The 27,549-nt window shown below is 39.3% G+C and overlaps 1 protein-coding gene across 1 annotated transcript in view; it reads left to right on the forward strand.

Moving 5' to 3' along the window:
• Positions 1-246: 246 nt before the first annotated feature.
• LOC139459134 (serine proteinase stubble-like) overlaps positions 247-27,549 on the forward strand; it is a 75,960-nt gene continuing 48,657 nt past the window's right edge. The window contains exon 1 of the mRNA XM_071240586.1: positions 247-1,567. Coding sequence (XP_071096687.1) covers positions 247-1,567 — 1,321 coding nt within the window. The remainder of the gene's footprint in view (positions 1,568-27,549) is intronic.

The following is a 27,549-nucleotide window of genomic DNA, read 5'->3' on the forward strand; positions in this document are numbered from 1 at the left end:
CCGCGCAGCGCGTTTAAATTTCTTCCTACTTGGAGTTTGGGTTAGTTGTCGCTGGCAGCGCATGGGAGAAGGTTGTCGCTGCTCACATCAACTGATAGTGTGACAGTGTGGATAAGGCAGGACCCATAAGCCGAGGATAGGAAGACAAGTCATTGAGTTGAGCATCGTGTTTACTACTTGGGTATAGCCTTTGGATCTTACCCTATATTCGTCTATTGGATATATCTCCGCCATAATATAGGTACAATGGTGCAATCAATATCATCAAATGTTAGACATTTTGTCTTTAGATTCACAAACGTGTGGACTTTATTATTGTGGATTACAATAGCATTTGCCAAGGATTCGAAAATATCATTATATAAACCGCCCGTGGGCAGTCCCTGCAAGTTCCCCATGGCGCAGCAGACTTATGTTAGAGACTCCAAAGACTGTAGCGTGTTTTACACGTGTTTCGGGAACCGCTCGTGGAAGTTGTCGTGCAGTACCCCCTACACTGTCTGGTCCCTCAAATACAAGGTATGTGTCTGGAAGCATTCTCCTTATGATGATTGTGATATACCCGACAGTGGATTGACCACGCCGTCTCAACTTCGACGATCCCAAAGACCCCAACCCCCAACTCGACGGCCTGAAACCAAGGGTCCTTTCACCCCTCCCCCTACCTATAGACGCCCTACTACCACCATCAAACCCCGAACATGGCGTCCATTGCCCACCGATAAGCCCACCAGGGTTCCAGTAACTTGGAGACCTACCTCTCGACGCCCGACCACACGCTGGGTGACAAGGCGGCCCCCGATAAGGAAACCAACGCGGAAACCTACTTCTCGTAAACCCGTAACACAACAGCCGCTTGTTAGATCTACACCCCGACGTCCTTCGACTTGGAGACCCACCACACGCAGAACTCCTTTCACACCACCCACAAGTCGAAGACCTTTCACAAGGCGCCCTACTTCCAAACCCACTACCCGTCGACCAACGACACGTCGACCATTTACCCGTCGACCATCAACCCACCGACCATTTACCCGTCGACCATCAACCCATCGACCAATTACCCGTCGACCAACAACGCGTCGACCATTTACGCGAAGACCCACGACCCGACGTCCAAGAACCAGGAGACCCACTTCTCGGCGTCCAGTGTGGAGGCCAACAACAAAACGCCCAACATGGCGCCCTACAACTACTGCCCCTAGAAGATCAACGTGGGCACCGTGGACAAGACCCCCCCTAACGTGGTGGCCGACAAGGAGACCCTCCAAACCCTGGTTGAATGGAATCACCACACAGTGGCCAACAAGGCCTGTTTATACATCGCCTCGGACTACACCAACCACAACTACTCGCAGAACTACAACTACACCAACCACTACAACTACTACTCCTTCTACCACAACGACTACACCAACCACTACGACTACACCGACCACAACTACACCGACCACAACGACTACTATAACAACCACAACTACGACGCCCAAGTCAACAACTACAAAAACGACAACAGTAAAAACAACAACGATGACCACGACGACACGGCGACGAGCTACGTATAACGGTAAGTGTTTTTTTCTTATTTATAGTTCTTCAGTCTCCGATGGTTGTTTTTCATTTTACTGTTGTGATTAAATATTAAAATATGTAAGATGTGGGTATATCATTTGTCAGTTTAACTACAAATAACCCGTGTCATTTATTTTAGTGAAACATAACTTATTCAGAGAGGGTTAATCTAATTAGCTTGAGAGGCTGTCAGATATAAGTTTGACATGTTATAAAAAGTCGATGATATTATAACTTCACCTTTAACTGAAACCTAAGTCGATGCCAAGTAGGAATAACCTCAGACACTTGATCAAAGTAGTAACATCCCCATAAAGCCAACAACGTCTGAATTGACTTGAACCATTTGATATTTATCAAGTCAGTGAAATATATAACATCAATGCTAGAGAATAACCAGTCTCGAGTTTCAAACAAAACATATCCCATTGTGCGTAAAAGACAACATAGTCGTGAAAATATATGATTTGTATGAAAATCATTCTTGTCACCAGGTGTTAAAACCATTAGAAAGACGCCAGTTCTTTAAGAGTTTGAATTTACCTTTACAACTTTAACGCTATCCAAAAGTCAGTTTTGAAAATACTCCCGTCTTAACGCTATCCAAAAGTCAGTTTTGAAAATACTCCCGTCTTAACGCTATCCAAAAGTCAGTTTTGAAAATACTACCGTCTTAATGCTATCCAAAAGTCAGTTTTGAAAATACTCCCGTCTTAACGCTATCCAAAAGTCAGTTTTGAAAATACTACCGTCTTAATGCTATCCAAAAGTCAGTTTTGAAAATACTCCCGTCTTAACGCTATCCAAAAGTCATTTTTTAAAATACTCCCGTCTTAATGCTATCCAAAAGTCAGTTTTGAAAATACTCCCGTCTTAACGCTATCCAAAAGTTAGTTTTGAAAATACTACCGTCTTAATGCTATCCAAAAGTCAGTTTTGTAAATACTCCCGTCTTAACGCTATCCAAAAGTCAGTTTTGAAAATACTCCCGTCTTAACGCTATCCAAAAGTCAGTTTTGAAAATACTCACGTCTTAACGCTATCCAAAAGTCAGTTTTGAAAATACTCCCGTCTTAACGCTATCCAAAAGTCAGTTTTGAAAATACACCCGTCTCCTAAACGTAATCATATGGGCAAAACACTCGCCTTTTCCATAATCAATTGTAACTATTTCTGATAGACGAAGGTCAAGTTGCAATAAGACAGGTCAATATTCAGACTCCATCCCATTGTCCGCATGTCCGCCTTAAACCTTTCCTTGTGGACTGTTTAGATATCTGCAACAAGTCAACAGCTGACTTGAGAATTAATCCGTAGCCACATAAATGTCATTGATTGCTTTCTATACTTGGTTAAACCATTGCTTCAATATCCCTCTGAATGCTTCTAGCCTACGTTTCCCCATTTCACACATGTTTTCCAAGCCTTTTGTCAGAAGCTGTCCGTGAGAATGTATGCATTACCTCTTGCAATCTTTGTACAGCATTTCAAGCATGGATTTTTCTATTGTATGGTCCATTTAAAATCCCGCTTCTGTAAAAATATGATCCAGACTTGAATATGGCCTTTTCGTCATAGTTCCTTCAAAACATGAACGCCTACAGCCTTTCAAGCATGGAAATATCTATTGAAAAGTCAATTCAAAATCTGGCTTCTGTAACAATGTGACCAAGACTTGATATGGCCGTGCCGTCAGACCTCCTTCTAAACATAAACTCCCACAGTATCCCAGTATATGACTGACAACACTCTACCAATAGAGTTCCATTCAAGTATTATCTCCAATCGATTCCCTTCACACAAGGGGTACCTTATATGTATACCAAAGTGTATAATACTTTCAGACCAATTTAGCTCATGTCTCCAGGGAAAGGAGTGTTCTACTTCAATCATTTGCAGATATCTAGATATCTAGATATCTTTAATATATTTTTTAGAACTGATTACATAATCTGACACGATTTAAAACACAAGCATACCTGTAAAAGAACACAGTACATAGCGGCTGTAATGTTATCAATCATAAATTGACAAAAAGCTTACTCAGCAAATATTTCAGACGACGCCCGCCTATGGGAAACAAAGCCGACTAGTTGTTTCAATATACTTATGGTTTTACCCATAAATATATGACGCGTTTGGTGTTTGTATATCATCCAATTCTAAGACCTCTTTTCATCATCCCCTTTTGCAAAACACTTTATTGATCCGCCTAGGATTCCTTGACGTTCGCCGTGCCAATGTATATAATGCTTGTGTAATAACGAAGTCTCTCACCGTTGTCAACTACATTGGCTCTTGTTTCTACACTTGCTCAATCGACCAGACAAACTAGCGACAAAATTACATGGAAAAAGTTTCATGGAAGTTCACACAAATTTACTTAACTGACTAATTTCAATGTATTTGTGTATAATTGAAATAATTGTTTCAGGCTTAGTTTGTGTCTATAAGGATCCGATTCGATTCCACACGGTGTAAAATAGCTCGTTTCTTGTTAATGTAAGGAAATGTTTGTAAACATCACATGTACGAGTTGTCAATGCGCGGAAAGGATGTTGTGTTTACAATCAGACGTCATCATATTCCCCAAATTTCCGCACCTATTTCCATCACAATAATTTCTAAGGAACGTCATCATAAAGCTCTCAAAAGCGGAAGATGTTTATATTTCACACTGTATAAATGTTTTCTTTGAAACACGTTGAACAAGGACAACCTATAAAATATTTAAAAATAATATTTGTATGCAACATCGTGCAACACTTTTAAATCGAGTGGATTATTCTAATACATCATATGTCCTTCACATACGCTATAAACGTTTAAATTCAATTATTTTTTAGAAAAGAAATGTCAAGTGTACGGGGTATGCGCTAGAGGATTTAAGCATTGAATTCTTGTATTGAGACACTGATTTTGTCCTGCTCAGTATAACACAGGTATGCTTCTGTCTTCCATCGACAACGGTACTTAATCCCCGGTGAAGCGCTGGTGGGCTAGCCCAACTAAAGGGTCAAATTCGCCACTGAGACAACCGAGCCTAATGTGCATGTGGCTTCAGCATCTTTGGTGAAATCATGGTGGACATTCTAGTTACAAATTTGAACCAATAAAGGTCGTGCATATTTGCTATAAAATGCCATCGTCTTTGTAAAACGCATAATTCGCAAAAATATGAAGTCAAATTATGCTTTACTTGGTAACTGAAATAATTCCATCTGCGTAAAATTGTCATCAAAGGGTTTGAATAGAGATTTCATGGGGATTTCACTTGGGTACGGGTTTGTGAGGTATGTGACAAAAATGCCATCATCAGTTGAGTCATCATCTTAAGATGCTGGTATTACCACAATGCAGTCTGGGGCTTTAAAAGTTCAACAATTGCACAAAGTTGACCTAAAGACACTATTGTGAACGGTTTTAACACTCTCAGAACTGTCAAAATATCAGCTGTGTCAATATATCGATATAGAACAGCTTCTGACTTTCTGAAGCTCCAAATTAAAACTAGAGGAAGGAACAGATTTGGGAAGATAATATATCGCAAAAACCTGCAAGTGTTTCAAGTAGCAGGTAGCAACACGATTAGGAACATGCAGAAATATGTTTCTAGGAATAGTTAAAGATTACCTTTATCCATCCAGACCAGGTCGTCAAGTTTGTTTCCCCAAAAGGATCCAAATTGTATGTACATGGGAATAATGTACAAGCATGATTATCGTTATCCACTTAGACCACCACAGAGACCGATCTTGTCAAGTTCGGGTTCCCAAAGCAGTCCAGAGTGTTTGTACGTAAGCACAATTTATCAAGATGTTTGAACGTCATTCAGCCTACAAATATATATTTTTCAAAATTTCTTTCTAAAGTAGAAATTTAAAAATCATGTTGATATGTCCCTAGTGAGGGTAGCAAATATAGAATTATATGAGTGCTCGAAAATAGAACTGCTTGACAGAGAAGTCCCGGTTACATATTAAGGCATTAGTTGGTAAATATGACGAATGCCATGTGAGGTCCATGTGCGCCGTGGCTCTAGCCGGGGGTATTTTAAGACCGTTCTAATCGCCAATACGGAAGAGTAATAAAAGCTACCCTTGGTCCAAAGCTGACTGGTCAACAGTCCACCGAGCTGACCTGGCATGGGGATCAACCGTGTACATATACTTTCTCGCTTCCGTGAATACATGGTCATTAACTAAATGAACAAATGTTCTAAGTTCGACTTCCGACCCCTCCGTTGGAGCACTCATTACTCTGACCAGCGCGTCCACTCAAACAAGAGTACAGCATCATCACATTTGTCATCCACTTCCTTCACAGTGGTTCGTGATTGTAGGTTTCGATTTGTCCTTTCTTTTTTATTTTGGCTTTTGTTAGTGTTCTTTGGGTTAGTTTATAAATGTTCTTTGGGTTAGAACATAAATATCCCTCACTCTGATTATTTTAATTAAATTGCACTTATCTTCAGTTGGTTCTATTCAAGTGGATAGTACACAGTGGCGGTTCCAAAACTTGTTGCCAGATCTAGTTAACCAATCATGGCACATTGACATAACGTACACAAAGTGAATTAATAGTTCATTTTTAATGATTTGAGAATATTTTCATATGGACACAATCTAGCTGATTATCACGTGATTTTACCTATAGTTCCAATAGGAAGGCGAATTGGCTTCTTGATTTAACACAAAGCAGTTCATTGTGATGAATTACCCCATTGGTCCTGGGTTCGAATGTTGATTCTGTGATCCTTGATTTCTCCATATACCGCGCTCGGTTGAAAACGTCTGTGACCTGTGTCACTTTGGGTTTCCCTCGAATATTTATCTGACACAAGATAACATCAACGTTGGGTGAAGAGAATAAACACAATAAGTCAATGACATTGCCAGACATAGTACTCTAAAACATCACTATGTCCTGTTTTGATAAGGGGGCAAGGGTGGCCCAGTCGTCTAAGGCGCCGCAATTCGCTGTGCAGAGTTGCGTCCCTTGGGCACGCCAGAAACCTATGATTGAGGGTTCGAATCCCCGATTATGTTTCTAGGTTTGTCAGCACCATACCCGTGCTCGTGGGTTTCACCGAAGTGGTAAACGTCTAAGACCTGCATCACTTCGGGCTTTCCTCCCACATTAAGCTGACACGCCGTGATATAACTGGAATACTGTTAAAAGCAGCGTTAAACCCAACTCACTCTCACTCACCTCTTTTGATACAGACATACTGCAGCTGACCACATGGGTACAATGTGTGAATCCCACCTCCGGTGTCCCTCGCCGTGATATTGTTGGAATATTGCTAAAAGCGGCGTACACACTCACTCACTCACTCCCTTGCTCACCCCTACATGTGAAATTGTAAAGGTTGATTGTTTGTATATAAACAATCATATAAGCCCTTCCTGACAGCACATGTCAGCACAACCAGATATGTTCCAAAACAATGTTCAATAAAGTGACTCCATTGCTATTTCTTAGGAAGATTAAAATAGTTAGAATGTCCCGCCATGTTTAGCAAACAACGCTAAAATCCAGCTGTGCAAACTAACTATTCTGTGAATATTACAAATATTTGATATAATGCACGAGTAATCCTATAATCTTTTTTTCAAGATTGCAAATTGCATACAACATACTTTTTTAAAGTTATGTTATTTTTATAAATCTAATGTAGCCATGTTTATTACTTGGCCTAAAGAAGAAGAGTTCAGCGGACATGCTAAATGTTCTCAAACAATGGGTTGTTGAATCAAATTGTTGAAACTAAATCGTTTGGATCCCCCTTTCTCAGGGATTTATGAAGCCTTTAAGCAGTGAAAGAATATTCTTTCTCTAAAAAATAACGACAAAACCCTTTCCATAATCATATGAAATGTCTGCTAAAACAGTGACTTAATTCATCATTGTGTGTTTGCTGTAGCTCAAATAACAAAATAGCAGGAGTTAAATAATGAAATCAACATATGTTTAATATTTCATTCCCTTGGCTCACAGATAATAACCACAAGAAATGACAGCACTTTTACCGTGCACCGGTTGCTGCCAGTAAAAAGCACTCAATCTCCAAATTGTTTCCATACTCTTCCAAGACTGAATAAAATATTTTCATTCAGTGCTAAAACTATATGTCAATTTCAATATCGCGGGTGAACGTGTCCAGGATTTAGTACATGATTATACCACCGAGATGACGTGTGACGGAACAATGTCTTCTTGCTGTGCCTGAAAGTGTTTGTTCGTCGTGTAGAGACAAAGACCATTTCACTCGAACCCGCGGAGTGTGTAAGTCACAGCCTACACAGGCGGCACACGTCATAGATAACAGCTGACAGCACACGACTTCCACAGGACCTTGATGAGAAACAAAAGATAGCTATTGTTTCATCCGAGTAGATTGGGGTTAGTTAAGGGCATAGTAGCTAAAGGATTCAGATTGTTGAGGTCATATCTCTGAGAGTTCCTTGCGTTGTTGGGACGAGGATTCACGAGATTACACGATAACAAGGGCCTCCATTGTTTCCTTGTCCCCCGTCCGCCATGCTGTTAGCTTTCGGCTTGATCTCTTGTACGGAAGTTTCATACGTGCATTTTTTACACAAACTTGAATAAGACTAGACATGGTTTCCTGTTTGCAGCGTGCACCTTTGCGCTAAATAACGTATGACGTGTTTTGAAAAAGGGAGGTAACCGGAGTGTGATTGAGCACGGACCAACTGGACATTGACTGACAGAAACAAAATGGCCGTTTAAGATCTCGGAGAAGTTGAGCGATTCCAGTTTTAAATTTTAAACAACAGGTGTAATCTTTGAATGACCAATTGAAAGCGGGCCCATAGAATTTATTTCCTCAATCGGCCAGACTTAACCACTGCATAACAATACCTTTGCCAACATATCGCGCAGCGTCATGTACGGAAACATTTTCGGGTCATATTTCATGGATGTGAGTCTATTGTTGTTTCCGCTGAATTTCAAATACCCATATCGATGTGTTTGTCTGCTATATAGAAATGAAGAATACATGCTAAGAGATTGATAAATAAGGAATATCTAGTGTGTTCAAATAACAAACCGAACACAATGTAAGAATACACGTAGCACTTTGACGTAAGTGCATGAAGGCATAGAGACGTCGGAAATACATAACTGTTAATCGAAATGTATGACAGAGAGCCCGAGGTGTCTCCAGCCTGTGCAAACTTACTTGACACGGGCTCACGTCGTAAATGTCTGTACTCTGTTCCTCGTACATGGTATATTTTAATATTGTACGTTTGGCGAAAATGTTTTCGTTTGGTATCGATAATTAAATATAATTTTAAAAGAAATATCTATAAAAAGTGATGCTGGATCTCAAGTGATTACTGGGACTAAGTGGGCGGATGTGATAACAGTTTGAAGCTTGAGAAAAAAGTTGATAAAAACTTTCTGAAATGCTTGGCTCCTAGAGTATACATGCCTTGTTCTGAAAAAAGATGTCTCGAAAATGTAAAGAAATTTGGCACAAATGAGACACTTGAGTAAAAATAGTATCGTGCACCAGTTGTACAAAAACGCCTTCCTCCTTGATTATTTCTACTGCTAATGTTAAATACCTTCCAGGTGGCACTATAATGATTTTCTTGTAAAAGCTGGGAGTTTCCGGCAACGGGCTCAATGACTCCTCATGTTTGTCATACTGCGCATTCAAATCCCCACCCGCAACTGCCCCCCTACGCCTTAATTTCAGACAATGTAGTTCCGCATGCTCTTATCAATACTTGATCGTGTGTCTGTGACACCTGCCCGTCATAGACACCATACCTGTCAATCAAACACGGCGTGCGTTACATTTCAAGGGACATTCCGGGAACTGAAATGGTGTTAAATACAGCATTAACCGTACGTCTTTTCGCCAAAACTTGAACAGTGTTTATTTGACCCCAGATATCTTAAACTTGAGACCACGTGTTGATATTTGACCAATCAGTGACAAATATTCGCCTACCTTGTACATGAAAACGGCTAGTTCCGGTGTTCCGCTTAGTTCTCCTGAAGGTCGTATTGTCTACTTGAGTTAAGTACAGCTACGTTCATTAAGTACCAATATCCAGGAGGTCATCCTAGTACTTGAGATTGTTGTGAATCGCGCTTAAACTAAGGACACATCAAGTGCGCGTTTCACATGTGAATCCATTTTAATTCAGCGACCCCCGGGGGATTCCGGGTTAGAATATTGGTCCCCAGCAGCCTATGCTGGTAGTCCGGTAGTCCGAGGCGATTGGATGGATATACGGGTGGTCATGACTTGGTGTATCAATATCCCCTGACGGCTTGGATCATTGGTCATAATATCACTGGATTGTCTGGTCCAGACTGGCCGCCGTCATATAACTGTAATGTTGTTGAGTGTGACGATAAACAACAAACATAGTCAAATCAGAAATATTTTATGTCATATTTGTCCGGGAGAGTCTCTTGTGTGTGGCACAAACCTAATGGGTTCGAATCCCAATTCGCCCTGGTTATGTTTTGAGGTGTGTCTGTACCTTACCCGGGTTCGTGAGTTTCGCCACAGTTGCGAGACCTGCATCACTTCGGGCTTTCCTCCCACATGAAGCTGACTCGCCGCCATATAAGAGGACTACTTTGTTAACTCACTCGCTCATTGACTCAAGTCTACATTAGGCAATCACGTGCAGGATGCAATGTCCTGCTGTGAAGACGTTCTGACACCAAGCCTAGAACGCACGTGTTATGACTGGTAGTTAAAGCGGTCAAATCAGCTTCCCTTTTACTGATGCAACTGAGATTGTTAACACCACATAGTCATAGTTCCCCGTGACAGCTTGACACAGAGATACTACTTTCCACAGACCATTTAACATACAAAAGTATCTTGACGTCCCCTACGGTCACACTGATTAGATGGACAGAGCTGGGTTTTGTTCAAACAGAAGCCGAGATGATTACTCAGATCACACAATTACTGACATGTAATATACACAATTACTCAGATGTAATGTGTCCATTAAAATAGCTCTACACTCCTCACAGACATGGCATTCCCCCCGTCCATAGATCAGTGCGCATTCTCAATTTCCTGGGACTATACCACATGTGCTAAAGCAGTCCAGTCTTACCCCTTAGATGCAATTCTACTCGTTACTGTTCATGTGAATAACAGCTTTCGAAGGCCTTTTGAAATTCGTAAATTTTATAGAATAATTATAACAAATTATTATTATGCAGAATGATTGTCAAATTGCTATTTTAACCAAAAGTATTAACTTTATTAAATTAGAAAGTTAAGGACCCTGTTGAGTTGATTCATAGCATCAATAAAGAACCATACCCATTGTAAATTTGGCATGAAAATTATGTGACATTATCGGCAATGAAGTCGAAAATAACACTAAGAACAAATATGTCACCGGAACATTTTGAACTGATTGCACTTGATTGTTCACAGAAGGTAGAAATCAAAGAAGACACTTATAAAAAAATCTTGTCATGAGTGCACGTCTTGACTTCCCTCATATTTAAAGTTGAACACCAAAATTCTGTCTTTTCCCTCTTTCGTGACTTCCTGTCATAAGAAGAAACGTCAGAATTAAAGAATGCAACAAACGCTGAGAGAGACGACCACTTGGGGTGGCAATGTCTTTGATATAAGTGCTGGCAAATATCTCCAACAGCACTGCGTCCTGATTGGTTGTGTCATCACGTAAGGTTTGTCCTGTTTGTGGATGCCCTGCGCCTTATTAAAAAAACCCACCAACATTCTGACCAGGATTCATTGAAAGCTTTTTATACAACTTCATGATTGGAAATGCTCTCTATCATTGAAGAAAGCGTTCGCAGGCTGCATCAGGTTTGTCAAGAAGGCAGTTTTTACCTCATTTACCTCATTCTAGGAAACCGATACAAGTTGATGAAGCAGTTGTACCTGGAAGCTGTGGGTTCTAATAAACAATTGAAAATATCATCCTCGGTGTGTCAAGGATATTCAAAATTCTTTTAATGATCCTGTTTTTTCCCCGGATACATATGTTTATCGACGTTTAAATTATCCAGACAAATGTTTACCAAAGGCTTTGGGGATTAAAATAAAAATTATGACGGTATTGTTTCAAAAATATTTCAACAGACAAATGCAAGATTTATTAATGAACGTTGAGGGTTCCAAAATCTGTTTGAGTGAATGTCTGGCAATAGGTTGTGAATGAGAACATTAGGGTCTCAATCAGTTGTTAATCTTATATTGGACGACACAACAAAAGCAGGCCTGGTATGAATAATCTCCGTTTTGAATTGTCAGGCTTTTCAAGTGATGAAGGTTATGATGATGGAGCAGCCATGGTTAAAGGTTAGTAATGTGCTTAACATGGACATAAATACCTCTTGAAACTTTAGTTTTGGCTCTGGGAACAAGCTTCGTACCTGGGTATTACTTAACGGCAAACATGTGTGAAAAACATTGTAACTGAATTTAACTTGAAGGCAAATAGAGTTTAGTTGAGTTGTCCACCATTAAGGTGTGGAAATTTGGCAAGTGGTGACTTTTGCCCAACCCGTTTGTCATTCACAACTTTAGGAAGACATTCTTCAGGTGGCGCTGCGCCAATTGGCAGTGGTAGTTCTGCCGCCAAAACAATACGGTAGCCAACTTACCGTGACCTCTGGGTCATTACCGGGCACGCCCTCCGTGTCACACTGCCATGTTGACGTATCCTCACGTTACTCTACCCAGCCTTTCACTGCACAGAAACTGTTCTGACAATATGACAGATTTTGCACAGGTTTGGAAGATTTAGCTTTACAAAGACTATACATGTTAGAACATGGCCTACACGAAAAAACGCACTTGTATCCGTAGAAAGATCTGAGACATTAAATCATAATTCCTATCTCAAGTATCAAAGTCAGGGTTTTGCCGTGGCTCTCAAAAGTGAGGGTCCAGAGAAACCCCAATAATTCTTTTAGTGTTGTTTAAGGCAATGAATTATGAGGGTCCTGTAAAGTGATGAAATTGTCTCGTGCACTGTACGTTTTCATAATTATTTTTATACATGTGGACATTGGTCATAATTGATTGATGAAATGCTCTAGGCACAAAGAAATATTTTTTTCGTGCGTCCCTCGGGACGCAATTTATTCATTTTCTGTATCCATTCTAAACATTTGTGCGTCGCAAAGTACTCATTCCAAGAATTCGACATGGGGCTACTTTGGCTGGCAGAAATGTTCATCACATTGCTTTCTATTCTGCAAATACAATGCTCACAGAGTAAGTCAGTTAGTCATTACCTACCCCGTACTGTTGACAACAGACTCAATGAATTACTATTTCCAGGGAACACATCCTAGGTAGAGGAGAGTAGTGACATAGTCTTTGACAAACACCAATGGACGTCCACACGGGATGACAATATGTATTACACAGCATGTACGTTTGCAAGCGAGCTTGTGATATTTGTATCATGATATCGATATAAGATGATGTAGTAATGACATGTATAACTGTAACAGGGCTATTTATGCTTTGATGTAATGTGTGCCTGAAACTGTCCCTTTAACACGAAGTAGGACTCAATCATTATAATGTGTATCTCTTCTGGTAACAGTGTTTCGAAAACAGGTTGAGGTATTTAGAGCGGAAGTATTGTTTAACTGGAATTCGGAAAAAAACACAAAGAAAGAAAACAGCAAAACTATCAGACTGTTTCAATAAGGTTTATTCAATGTGATGGACAGTGACTCATATCAAGAACACATAACATATGGATTTGCCAAGTTCAGTCAAGATTTTGCGTTATATTTGATTTCCGAATTAAAACTATACACGAATGGTTGAGGATAAATAGATATAACGTTTCTGACACTTCAACGTATCTAAAAGTGTATTACAAAGTGCAGCACAGATTAGCATAGTCTATAATATTCAACAGCATTTAAACCATCTAGGAAAAAGCAACTTTGTTTCACAACGTCTTTGTTTACATTGCGTTACGGTGACGTTAAGGTACAGATTAAAGGAACGTTGTTCTCTCGTGAGCTGTATACATCATGCTGATACATATATATGGTATATATACATGGTTGTGATATCATGCAAGGGCAATTTGATTTACACTTAGTCCAGGAACCGATTCTAGCAATCTAGGAAAATGCAATAAAATCCAACATTATTTTCGATTATTATTATGCAACATGTTCTAAGATTATCTTGAATCATACGATCATAATTTATCAATGATTAGTATAATGCCACCGTGTCTATCATAGTCATGCAAAGTAACCAAATGATAGCAAGACAATATATTTACAGTATCTTGGTAAATGCAAAAATCTTTCATTGTCTGTTTAAATGCAACTGTCTAGCGCTGTATCGAAAAACAAATAGTTTTACGACTGTCACTCCCAGCGTACCATCTACATCATGTAAAACATGGGCCGGAGCATAGCCAGGGCGGGATATCAGAGTAAACTGTCTGTTAAAAACTGTCTAAAGAAAACTCCCTGCTCAATCTCATACACATACACATAAACAAATAAGATATATTTACTGGACAGTGCAGATCTAATGTGTTTACTTTCTGGGTTACGGTTGTTGTATTTGGCTGGACGTTAATGTTGTCCGTTGATAAAGGATTTATATATATTAGTGTAATGATAAAGTTATGCCTTAATCCCCTTCTGAGTCCTTCGGTATTTGATTAATGGGCTCAGGAAGTTTTGGGCCTCCTTGAAAGCGGAAGTTTGGATTATATTTAGATTTAATCTATTCTGTGCTTGCCTTAATCAAACTATATTTGAGTAAACAATTCATTCCATTGAAATACTAAGAACGGGAATGGCACTGCATTCATTTCTGTGTTGTTTATATGATGGTCATACTTAGCTATGTCATACAATCAGCGTCCCAGCAACACACAGGCAGCATCTACATAAGATACAATCAGTTGGACAATTATGATACGTTTATCTCTCACAGAACTATATATGGAACCAATTTTCCACTCCATATTTTTTTTCTATATCTAGCCTCCGTTTGATATTGCAATATTACCATATTCCACATCTGAATGTGGCTACAATATATCCTGATGGGATCTTTAACCAATAACTAGTCATTTATATGCCAGGAACTAGTATCTTAGTGTCTGAAATTTCTTTGATTGTTCTTTTAAATAAACTGGATTACAAGGTTCCATCCCCTTTAAATATGAGAAAAAAGAATAATCAGTCTCTAATGTGTGATGTTGGTGTAAATGGACATGCATTAGTTAGATAACAGAACAAAGCCTATTAAAACATCGAACTGTGTCAAATGAGTTACACCTAGAATACTGTTAAAAGCGGCGTTAAACCCAACTCACTCACTCACTCACTCACTCACTCACTCACTCAAAAGAGTTAAGGTTGACATAGTCCTATATCAGTAATATATATGAACACAACCTAGCGTTGACATGTTCAGGACAACAATATGTAATAAATCATTAATATTTAATACAGACATCCAGTTTATCAATTATTATTTCCAGCAATCAAGTAACGGTGAAGAAACTGATTGTTCCCCGGTGCTATCGTTGATTCTAATGTCGTTCTGTTATTCTAAATCAACTACGTGCAACAAGTTATTTATATCATAGACAATACGTTTACACTGGAAAGTATGCGACCTTTATCATATTAACATAGTTGCAATTGCACTTCCCAGACAGACAGGAAGAAGCAGGCAGTTTTAACGTAATGGGAAAATGTTTCCTTGTTCACATGACTACTCTTGTGATCTAGAGGATACTAAACACATAACATCTAAGCGTGATATTTATATCTAATCTAACATCATACATATGGTTATAAGCGGTTCATTTTCTTATAGTAAAAATGTATACATGGCTTATTCTTCCCAAGAGAAAAATGGGATGGTGTCTTTTACGGAGAAGATCGTCTCGAGGGAACCTACTCAGTCATGACAAATATTCCCACAGATATTGGCATCACTTTCCATAAAACACCCCATTTGTTTTAAAAAAGGTCAAATTATTGCTAAGTTATATCAACATAGCTGACGCGGTGGAATCCCCGCAATGCGGCAGTGTTGGGGTCCAGCCAAAGGCGTTACCGTTGGTCACTAGCCAGATGACCCTGCCTGTTTGATAGCTGGCCAGTCTCACACCAGTTTTAGATGACGGGTTTGTGGCCCGAGGAGCAAATTGAACTGGAGGGAGGATGAAGCCCCGGCGCATACCTCGCGGTACTCCTCTTGGCCGCGGCTCGAGCAGGAGACAAAAAAAGTGAATTAAGATAGGCGATGTTGACAATATGTTCGTTCAGGCGCCTCCCTTCAGAAGTATGGAGTGTGTTTGAGAAGGAGTTGGAAGCTAAATTGTGTTCATGGATATTCCTGCAAGAGGAATGAAACGTGCAAATAGGAGTCGAAATTGGCGTTATTTAGTCTCTTATTAATATAGAACCGTTTTTATTCCAGTCCATTGTCATGGGGTGCGGTGTCACTAACCTCTGCCTCGTTCTGCCTCGTTAATAAAAGCGACAAAACCCTTTCCATTTTCACCAGATATCTCTGCCATTACATGAAAAAATAGAAATACTTTTATACATTCTGGTATTGTATTAGTGATCGGGTATAATTACAGTAAAAAAAGTAAAAACATAACAACATTATGAGTAACTCAGTTAGTGAACTCTTTTCAAGAAATTACACGATTACTAAATGCCAGATAAAAATATACACTCCTCATTTTACCGATAAACTGTACCCGGGCTTTATGTTACGTACACCATATAACTAAAGCTGATATATGACTAGATATAGCGATAGACATGTTGCTTTTAGCCTAAGATCCGAATTAGAATCCAGCAACCCATTCTTGTCGTAAGAGGCGCCTAACGGGATTGGATGGTCAGGCTCGCTGGCTTGGTTGATGCATGTCATCGTATCCCAATTACTTCAATCGATGCTCATCATGTCAATCACTGGACACTCATGTCCAGACTCGATCCAGACCGCCGTCATATAGCAGGAATATTGGTGAGTGTGGCGTTACACAACAAACAAACACATACGACAACAAACAAAATATACACAGCTGTTGGTAGAACCTTTATCGCCCGTAGACAGCTTGGGTTGTATCCTTTCCAGGAAGTTAAGTGATTGAGTGAGTTAAAATTTAACGTCTCATCGTCCAGGGAGTTCGGATTATGATATGATATGATATGATATGATATGATATGACATGACATAAGCCGTTATATAGCTGGAATATTGCTGAGTGCGGCGTTAAACAACAAACCAACGACATGACATATGATACATGACATGACATGACATGACATGAAATGTGTCAAAGAAAGCATTCCAATTAGTGTACACGGAACAGATCGCAGTAGCCATAGACATATGGCATTGAATTTACTTTTGACGCAAATAGGTTTTCAATATATCTTCGGAGTTTAACCCAATTTTAGTCAATTATGAAACCATAAAGTAGATACACATATAATTAATATTCCTTATAATCTTAATATGAAAACATATGAAACGACAAAAACACTTTCCATGCTCATAAGAAATCTGTGCCAAAAGCATTGTCGATTGTACGATTCCGACGATATCATGAGTAGATGTTTAGGAATCATGATCAAACAGTGGTGACACCAGGTGTTCACGAAAAGGTGAGCGTACCATTTCCCACCAGTGTCACCATTCACAAACACATGCAAAGGCAAGGCAAGTCAAAGCAGGCCATGTACTCTTCAATGTTTATATACACTGGTTTAACGTTACAGCTCCATGGACATGCCCAGTGAGCAATCCCCTTATGAATTGTGTTCATTGCATTGATAAATGTTTGTATTACGTGCATGACATTAGCTTAACGTGTATACAACACACCATGCCATTACATTCAAATAATTGATTTGTCAATTTTCTTGTTAACGAAGCAATTTTACTTCGAACCTTATTAGAACAGACGGTATATGCTGGCCATGCTTGAAACTGTGACCGATTACTGACTTTCGTCTTCATCCTGTTCGGTGATGCTCGTAGTCAATGTTCCCTGAAGTACATCCAAAACACAAGATGAGGGTTCATCAGCTTCCAATACAAATAGGATGATAACGATGAGTATTTTATTTCCAAGCTTTAACATTGACGTTCAGTTTGGTGTTCAAGCACGCTTCGTCTCTAACAAATTAGCGATCGGTTGGAGTATTAGCAAGGTAAATATGCAGTGACTGCACAATGGAAATCTCGTTAAACGAACGGGAGACGTTAGACTTGACCTTGAATCACCGAACAAAGATAAGAAACGCGATTTTTCATGTGCATACACAATGTCGTAACAACGGTCGATAGCACCGCTTCAGGTTTTGTATTTTCCTTAAAAATCGGTGGTTTTAAAGATTATCCTTTAATTCCTCAGACAACAGAGAAAGTTTGTTACAACCTTCCGTTAGCGATATAATGCGCGCATTCCTTAGGGTCGTTTGGAAGGAATTATTTGAATAATGATGAAGAAATAGTTTGAGACGAGTGCAATGTGAGTCAGGGTGAACCTCATCATTACAAAAAGACTCTGAAACACATTAAAGTGCAAAGTACCTTTCCTGGTCTGTATGATGAAAAGCAAAATATTCATTGCTAGGAATAATGTCCTTTTGACTATACACAGGCGTTCCAAAACACCAGATGGAATGTCAGATACGTACCCATGACGTATTGGGTCACTACTTTCCATTCCGATATATTCATGTACAAATCGGGGCGGTCGGGTAGCCTAGTGGTTAAAGCGTTGCTCGTCACGCCGAAGACCCGGGTTCTATTCCCGAAATGGGTACAATGTGTGAAGCCCATTTCTGGTGTCCCCGCCGTCATATTGCTGGAATATTGCTAAAAGCGGCGTAAAACCAAACTCACTCACTCACTCACTCGTTTACAATTCTAACGAAAGCTTTAACCGTCAGGCTCCACCGGGGGATTGTCACACGTCCATACAGTTTCAATGGTGGCATGGTTGGTTGGTTTGTTGTTTAACGCCGCACTCACCAATATTCCAGCTATATGACGGAGGTCTGTAAATAATCACGTCTGGACCAGACAATCCAGTGATTATTATCATGAGCATCGATCGCAATTAGGATCGATGACATGCATCAACCAAGTCAAGTCAGCGTACCTGACCACCCGATCCCGTTAGTCGCCTTTTACAAGCACAGTCGCCTTTTACGGCAAGCATGGGTTGCTGAAGACCTATTCCACTCCGGAATATTCACGGGCATGACGGAGCTAATAACGTATCATCTCAGAGAATGATTGACTTGGCCTCTTCAACAGTACCAGAAGCAGTAAACAACCGGGTATATAATAAATGTACAGCGGATCATACAAGTATTAATTAACTTCAAACAGAATACCCGCAGTGCAAACTTAATTATGTTTAGAACACCAAAGAGTTTGGTTTAACGCCGCTTTAAACAGTAGTTTGGTTATATCACGGCGTGTCATGTTGATGAGCGATACAGGTATGGTTCTCACAAACCTAGAAACACAATCAGGGCAAATCTGGCATTCGAACCCACGATCACAGGTTTCTGGCTCGCCTTAAAGACGCAACTTCAATTAAGGATATTAAGTTACGGCGCCACGTGATAAGGAAGCAAATGATTTCTTGGCGCATTAGGAGGTACTCTGGATCACACTCAGCAAATAAACCTGAAACGTCCTTGGGAAGTAAAAATTTTAAAAATCAAGAAAAGAACGTCACCGCTTTGTTTGACGCTTTCACTGAACATAGTATTGAAATATTGGTCCTGCAACGTCAAAATAGTATGAAACGGCGAAAATAACCCGTTTCGGTGAAAATCATCACGTAGAGCTGTTATAATTTTTGCTTGTGAAACTTTAAAACTGACGCATCAATATTTCTAAGGTTTACGTCGCGTCTGTGGCGCATAGCAACCTGCTTTTTATACGTAAACCTTGCATCCCAGTGGAATGTCCGTTAAGATTTCCTTTCCTTGTGCAGACCCCCTGTTTCTTTGCTTCCCTTGTTTCCATGGTAATCACGTGATTAGCACGAGATTAGGAAGATAAGCATGACTTCTGCTGACTAGCTCTTGCGAGACTCAGGAACGTGCCTCCATCGAAAAGAGGGGATTAAAGGGAGATTACTCATCCGCAAGATTTATCATAAAGGGGCTGTGCGAAGTCGTGTTGAGCAACCATACAAGGGGGAAATGCTTGTGGAGTCTGGATGTTGGCCAAATTCAAAATCCCTCCATGCAATTGTGTGTAGACTATGCGCGGTTGTCTAACGATAATGGCAAGGTTAAAGTATATGTGAAGACGGCGTGCGGGAAATAAAGCCAGAAGCAGGATTGCAATTGTGTCAACATGGTAATTAGAGGGAAATTTAGGGTAATACTGGCATACAGAAGTTTTTTTTTGGAAGTTCTTGTCAGCTTTCGAGCTGTCTGCAGGTTCTATGCTTAAATATCCATGCCCTTTTAACCTTTCTGTTATTGTGAGTGCAGTTAGTTAATGTAAATTGGAAGTTTGACCCTTTGCAAATCAGTATCATCAACATAACCATCGTCATCGTCATCATCATCATAATCATCATCATCATCATTTTGACATCAGGTTTCATGTACTAACCTTTAACATAGATATTTTCCTTTAGTTAGGCGTTGACTCGACTTTGTGTGAGATTTTGAAAATGTTTGCGTTTATAGACAAGAAGAGGTTAGCCATAGTACATCTGACCAAGTTGTACTTGGTGTTCAAATGATGAAGTAGTAATTACAACAATTGAAAACAACGAAACCTTTTCTTAATACCATATCACAAGCATGTGTTTATTCATCAATATCAAATAGTGATGACACAAGGTTTCAGTGAGTGAAAGGTGGGGTTATCCTGCGCCACCCGTGTACTGAACAAACACGGGATCATATGGTACAAGTCAAACTAAGGAATTTCATCGGAAATCATTTTGGTCACTGATTTTCAAATTTGCAAATGTCTCCACATGTCAGCACATGTCATCAATGTCCACATGTTCTCGAATAGTTCTTCAGCAACCCGTGCTTGCCGTAAAGGGCGTCTATGCTTGCCGTAAGTGACGAGTAAAGGGATCGGGTGGTCAGACGCGGTGACTTGCTTGATGCATGTCATCGATCCCAATTGCGTGGATCGATGCTCATGATATCAATCACTGGGTTGTTTTGTCCAGACTCGATTATTTACAGACCGCCGTCATATAGCTGAACTATTGCTGAGTGCAGCGTTAAACAAACCAACCAACCAAATCACATGTTCTCAGTAAGTAATGGCATGCAGCATGATGTATATAGTACGGATGAATGTTTGTACGTTTAATTCAAAATACAATACAATGCCCATAATTCTTTGAGGACACCATTTGACACAGCGAACTCTGATATAAACTGCCTGGCAAAAGAAAGTATACCCTTGAAAACTGGACTTGACCAATAAATTACAAACGCTATGAAAATATTGAAAGGCAAACAACAGTCGCCAAAACACTGCAAACGGAAGATCCAAAACATGAATATAACACCCGTATTAAATACATCACCGTCGAATAAACGTTTATTGTTGTTGTTTTTTTTAGCGATTATCAAACATGGATGTATACTTTCTTTTGCCCGGATGTTTATGATAATCAGTAATTGTCTTTGTGTTTTTTCATAGAGAGGTGCTTATGGTTGTGTTTCAAAATCTTAATTCATATGTAAATATGTACGTGAAAAAAACATTAAGAGCAAACCAAGCACAACTAGTTTTGTATATTACCCTGGCAGTCATTGAATTCCTCATTATTCGATATGGATGATGAGGATGACACGTGTATGTTTATTTTGTCCACGGGTCATACTAACACCAATGCATGTCACTCATTTTAAATGAAATAAAATATTTCGTGTGTTATTGATATTTCCAAAGGTCAATTGTGCCCCATTGCAAATATTATCGTTGACTGCTGACCGATTTTCGCATTAAATAATCATTTTGGTGATGTCAACCACGAGCTACCATTGTGTACCAAAGCATCTCTTCATATTTGTCCGTCACGGTAATCTCAAGGTCCTGGTGTGGTCTTGGTAGAGACACAGTATCGGATATCAATACTGCCTTCTTCTCTGAAACATTCATACATTCATATTAGAAACATGCTGCTAAATAGTTGGTCAGGTTTTACATGATTTCACTGAAACAAATTATCAACATGTTATTCGACTTCGTTACCAAATGCAACCACTTCTATAGTCATAACCAATCTTTGATAAAAGAGTCCATTGTACGATTCCGACTATATCACAAGTATGAGTTATGAATCACTGTCAAATAGTCTTGATACCAGGTGTTCGTGAAGGTTTGCATTGAAGACTGGTTTCAGGGTAGCAGTAGTTGCGTTATATGGGAATTAAAGGGCGTCTTTGGCCAGATCCATGCGTTAAGACGATTACGTTAAGTGAGAGGGAGCCCAGTTGGGCAATAGTCTGTGTTATGTTTTCCGTCCGTGTGATAATCCATGTGAGACTTGGCCTCGTTCCAGGTTTGTCAAAAGTTAATTGGATATTGCCTGACAACAAGAATGTGTCAACATTGTAGATCATTGTATTTCTCAAGGTTGCGTCAAACAGATTATCAGCGGCGTATTTCAATTAGCAGTTGTCAGCCTCAGGTTAAGCGGATCCTTTAGACAGGATGCGCAATATAGAGATAGGAATGAACACATGCTTTTTTCAGTTTGGAATGATTGCACGTCACAATGATGCACCCACCAGAGTTGAGATTATACATGGGGTCTTAGCCTTGAGGATAATTTTGTTTTGTATGTGCTTTCTGTTAAAAGTGAATGTTGTGCGAGAATTTCCTTTACCGGAAACTGAGATTTTCGCCAAAGAAGCTGGGTGAAACAACATATATTTTGTCGCATATACACAGTGACGGAGTACCGAGTCATTGGGTACTGGCCTCTTTACGTGCACCTTCCGATCAATAATGTACAGGTTTTACGTTAATGACGCCAAATGTATGACGTCACAGATATTAGTAAATAGTGTAAAAAATAAATAAATATTCATCAACAAATTGTTTGTCTGTTGTTTAACGCCGCACTCAGCAATATTCCAGCTTAATGACGGCGGTCTGTAAATAATCGAGTCTGGACCAGACAATCCAGTGATTTACATCATGAGCATCGATCCAAGCAATATGGATACGATGACATCCATCAACCAAGTCAGCGAGCCTGACTACCCGATCCCTTTAGTCGCCTCTTACGACAAGCATAGTCGCCTTTTACGGCAAGCATGGGTTGCTGAAGACCTATTCTACCCCGGATCTTCTCGTGCCACAAACAAATTGAAAAGGCTGGACTCAATAGTAATATTACCTAAGCTGAGATTTTTAAGAGGTAGATATCGATCAGCATACAGACCTACAATACCGCAAGGACATGTTAACAGGAGGCTGTGTACATTTCTTACCTTGTATTATCACTATTTGATAGTGATTCATGTATATATCTACTCATGATATAGTCGGAATAGTACAATCGACAATGCTTTTGGCAGAGATTTGTAACGTAAATGGAAAAGGGCTTTGTCGCTTTTATTTACATCTGTACAAGATAGAAAGTGAAGAATGGAGAATAGCCAGGCAGGGTTTTGTCACCGTATGTTCTTGGTTACACTACATTTGGTTTAAACATATGTTTATTCAGGAATATGGTTCGGTAAACAAACCGCAATGGCTTATGTGAATACCTCTATTACAAGTATCTGAAACTGGGGCTTATTAAATATATAGAAATATAACGAGAACATAGTATAAGTATCACATTATAATAAGCAAGCAGATTTAAAGTCGCATAATACACACATCTTGACATCATATCTATTAGATCAGTCGTAATGGGGCAATCTATTGGATTCCGAAATAAATCAATGAACAGATTTGCAAGATTTGTGAATTAATAGTGCAAGTTTCGGTAGCATTACCATTAAGAAATGAACTTACACCATACATACCCTTGACTATATTTCCCAATAATAATAGCATTATTTGAATTAGGTCTTTGAAAGGCATTTAGAAGTGATAGACATAAGGAAGAGAATATATGGATGTCAACTTCTTTATTATGAGGAATACAACGTTTCGGAGTATATGCTTACTCCTTCACCATGAGGCAGAGCACACACACACACACACACGCACGCACGCACGCACGCACGCACACACTCACACACGTGTGTGTGTGTATGTATGTATGCTCTCTGCCTCATGGCATATATACATATATATGTAAGGACAACAAAATTAATAAAATTAAAATTCCACAAAAGGTGGCAAATAACAAAGGGGAGACACTAACAAGGGAAGCCAACAGATTGTTGTGTTGTGTTCCTCATATATTCTCTTCCTTATTAGTTGGATTATCCTTTTCTTCTATATTTGTCAAGAATTTTCTAATTGTCATTAATGTGTCCAGGGAGAACTGACCAGAAGGTCCACAAACAACTAATGCACTGAACAGCTATGAATGTTTATATCCATCTTTGTCAACAATCAATGGGAGGGACCTAATGTGATTGTATTCCTGTAACAATATATTAAATAGTTGGTCGATTAAGATAATTCTCAGTATCGTTAGGATTGCGTCCATAATGGAGTGACACAAAGTAGCCATTGATAGGCTCAATGACTGTAAGGAGCTTGTCAACATGATGTGTTGTGTTAGACTGGCCTCATCGCATAGTCGCAGGTCCAGCCGTTGGGTGCGGTGGCGACCAGGATTACATGCAGTAATGCGGAGTCGACTTTAGCTGCTCATCTCTTGGAATGTTCCTGGATTTGCTCTTCAGATTTGTATGTTCTTTGATGATATGACATGTCTGTCTTTATCTATTTGCAAACTTCGCTGATACTGAAATGTGTTGTTAATTGTTCATTGATAGTCAACAGTGGAGCTCTGGTCATGGTTGTTTGGTGATTATTGAGCTTGATTGTACACAGGAGGCACATTGTTTGATCGTAATGTTTCGTTGACTTGTAATAAAACGTTATTGTGCCATTTTGTCAACCTGGAAATCGTTCTGGTTTATAATTTGAAGGTTATGTCTTTTGTCTTGCCAGTAAATGAATTGGATATGCGCTCAGTCTTCTTGCCGTAATTAAATATTAATGTTAATGATCGTATAAAGCAATGATGTAGTACCACTGACGTTGCCATCGCGGTTATAATCATTGGACAGTTCACTTCAGAACAGAGCAGTAACTTGACGTATTGTACCAAATCATTTTCATAAAAAATGTGTTTATGGCATGAAAATTTAGCTCCACTAGAGTGAATGTATTTGATGAAACAAGTGAGTTGGTTTTATGCCGTTTTAGCGATATTCCAACAATATCACGCCAGAACGCCAGAAATGGGCTTAAAATGTTACACCCATTTGAAGAATCGAACCCGGGGCTTCGGCGTGACGAGCGAACGCTTTAACTACCAGGATACCCCATCGCCCCAGTTCCACTAAAGTGATGTGAGGTGAAATGTCGCGTTCAAGATTATTGCTCTTATGTAGCAACGAACATACACATGTGTATATGTATTTATATATGACCCTTTTGTCTTTATGCATTCTACACCTAGAAGATATATTAGTGTTTCCTTGCGATATGACCGCCCCCTACATGCCTTGACATATAATGATGGAATATTCCAGATATATGGGTCGGATATTTTTGTTAATATTAAGAATGTGCAATATGCATATGTGCAACATACATATACAAAACATCACTAATATCTGATGCAATGACATATACAAAAACCATCATCAACGTCCAATGCATCCACGTATACAAAAACATTGACGTCTGATGTGGCCGCAAAAACATCAACATCTTGTGTAGCCGCTTTCAGAAGGTTTCCTATCTTATGTAGTCTTACATCACCAACATCTAATACAGCGACATACATCAGCAACATGAAATGTAGACACATATGCAAAACACCACCAACATTTAATGTTGTCCCCCTAAAAACAACCAATGGAACATATAGTACAAACAGGGAATTGCATTGGACATAATTTTGTCACTGATGCGTCAAATTGGGAAAAGTCCTCAATATGTTTAACATAAAACTTCTCAAACATCTAATGTAACCGCATATACAAAACATCACCAACATCTAATGTAACCGCATATACAAAACATCACCAACATCTAATGTAACCGCATATACAAAACATCACCAACATCTAATGTAACCGCATATACAAAACATCACCAACATCTAATGTAACCGCATATACAAAACATCACCAACATCTAATGTAACCGCATATACAAAACATCACCAACATCTAATGTAACCGCATATACAAAACATCACCAACATCTAATGTAACCGCATATACAAAACATCACCAACATCTAATGTAACCGCATATACAAAACATCACCAACATCTAATGTAACCGCATATACAAAACATCACCAACATCTAATGTAACCGCATATACAAAACATCACCAACATCTAATGTAACCGCATATACAAAACATCACCAACATCTAATGTAAGGGCATTAACGAAACATAAAGTTTTGATTTTGCCAATCCGAGAATAAATTCTGATTATGCAGGAAGAAACAGACGAGCAAGAAGGGGGGCACAATTGGCGTCCATTGAGATACCTACTTCTTGACCAAACGTCCCCCCCTCCAAATCGCACATAGATGTCATCAGTGAGAAAGTTCAGCATTGGACATATTGTTTTATCAGTGAACTTCAGATGTCATTTGCTGTCATTTGTTTTACAAATTATCCTGAACCTCTGAAGATAGATATGTAACTATATCTATGATCACTAACTTTATGCTCCATGGATCAAGGATTTAAGTCTTTCCTAAAGTTTGTCGTGTGGGATAATGGTATACAAAATTGAAAAATCTAATTTTCGAAAGAATTGAACGCTCCCGAAATTGCAAAGAATTCGAGCAAATATGTTGAGTGTTTGAGAATCCAAATTGTATTAATTCAATTTGTCTCAAATGCTTCCTCTTAATATAAATAAAGTCCTTCCTTAACGGTATTAAGGATTAAAGTTAATCTTTGAGACAGGGATTTGGCAGTACATTTGCTGGACCCAGCAATAGAGGTTATCACGCGAGTGTGTTTGGGGATGGTAAATATCCTGCATTAGGAATAAACATTGTATTTAGTGAGCCTTGGCGAGCTAAATACATAGTGTTTATTCCTAATTAATACAGGATATTTACCATCCCCAAACATACACGCGTGATAACCTCTTTATCATATAATGTCATTCTTTAATTCTGTACTGGAAAATCGTTTTCCCTCTCTCACAAACATTACCCAAACATTGCGAGTTTTTCCTGGAATTCGCGCATTAATATTTATTACGTCACAGGGTAAGTGATGTGTCAGTCGGACAGTGACAGTATCCAATATAGTTCCAACTGAAATCTGTTTCTTATACAGTGGCGAAGCAACATATACGCAAAACAACAATTGGTTTTACTTGCATTTCGCGGCAATCCATCGGTCTGTCCGCTCGGGAAACTGCCCTTTGTCAAAGGGAAGCTACTCTAACCCTAGCCTATGAGACGTCACGGCCACGTTCAGACGTTGTTGACAGTCGGCCTGTCCTGTCATAACGTTAAGAAGTGCAATCAGATGTACACACAGCGACAAAACGAAACAAGGTAACAATTCAAACATATTTCGGCCAAATCCAACTATTTCAATTTGTGGAAAAGGTTTCAAGCCGCAGAGGTCAACAAGTATAGATATGGCTACTGATCTCGCTTGTCTAGGCCTAGTGCCCTCGCAAAATTGTTTCGAAATTGTTTATTCAAAGTTGCCAAAACTTATAAAATGCATTAGCTACGTCACAGTTAG

The sequence above is a fragment of the Haliotis cracherodii genome, unplaced genomic scaffold (genome assembly GCF_022045235.1).
Source record: "Haliotis cracherodii isolate W230 unplaced genomic scaffold, xgHalCrac1.p SCAF_13, whole genome shotgun sequence".
NCBI classification, from domain to species: domain Eukaryota; kingdom Metazoa; phylum Mollusca; class Gastropoda; order Lepetellida; family Haliotidae; genus Haliotis; species Haliotis cracherodii.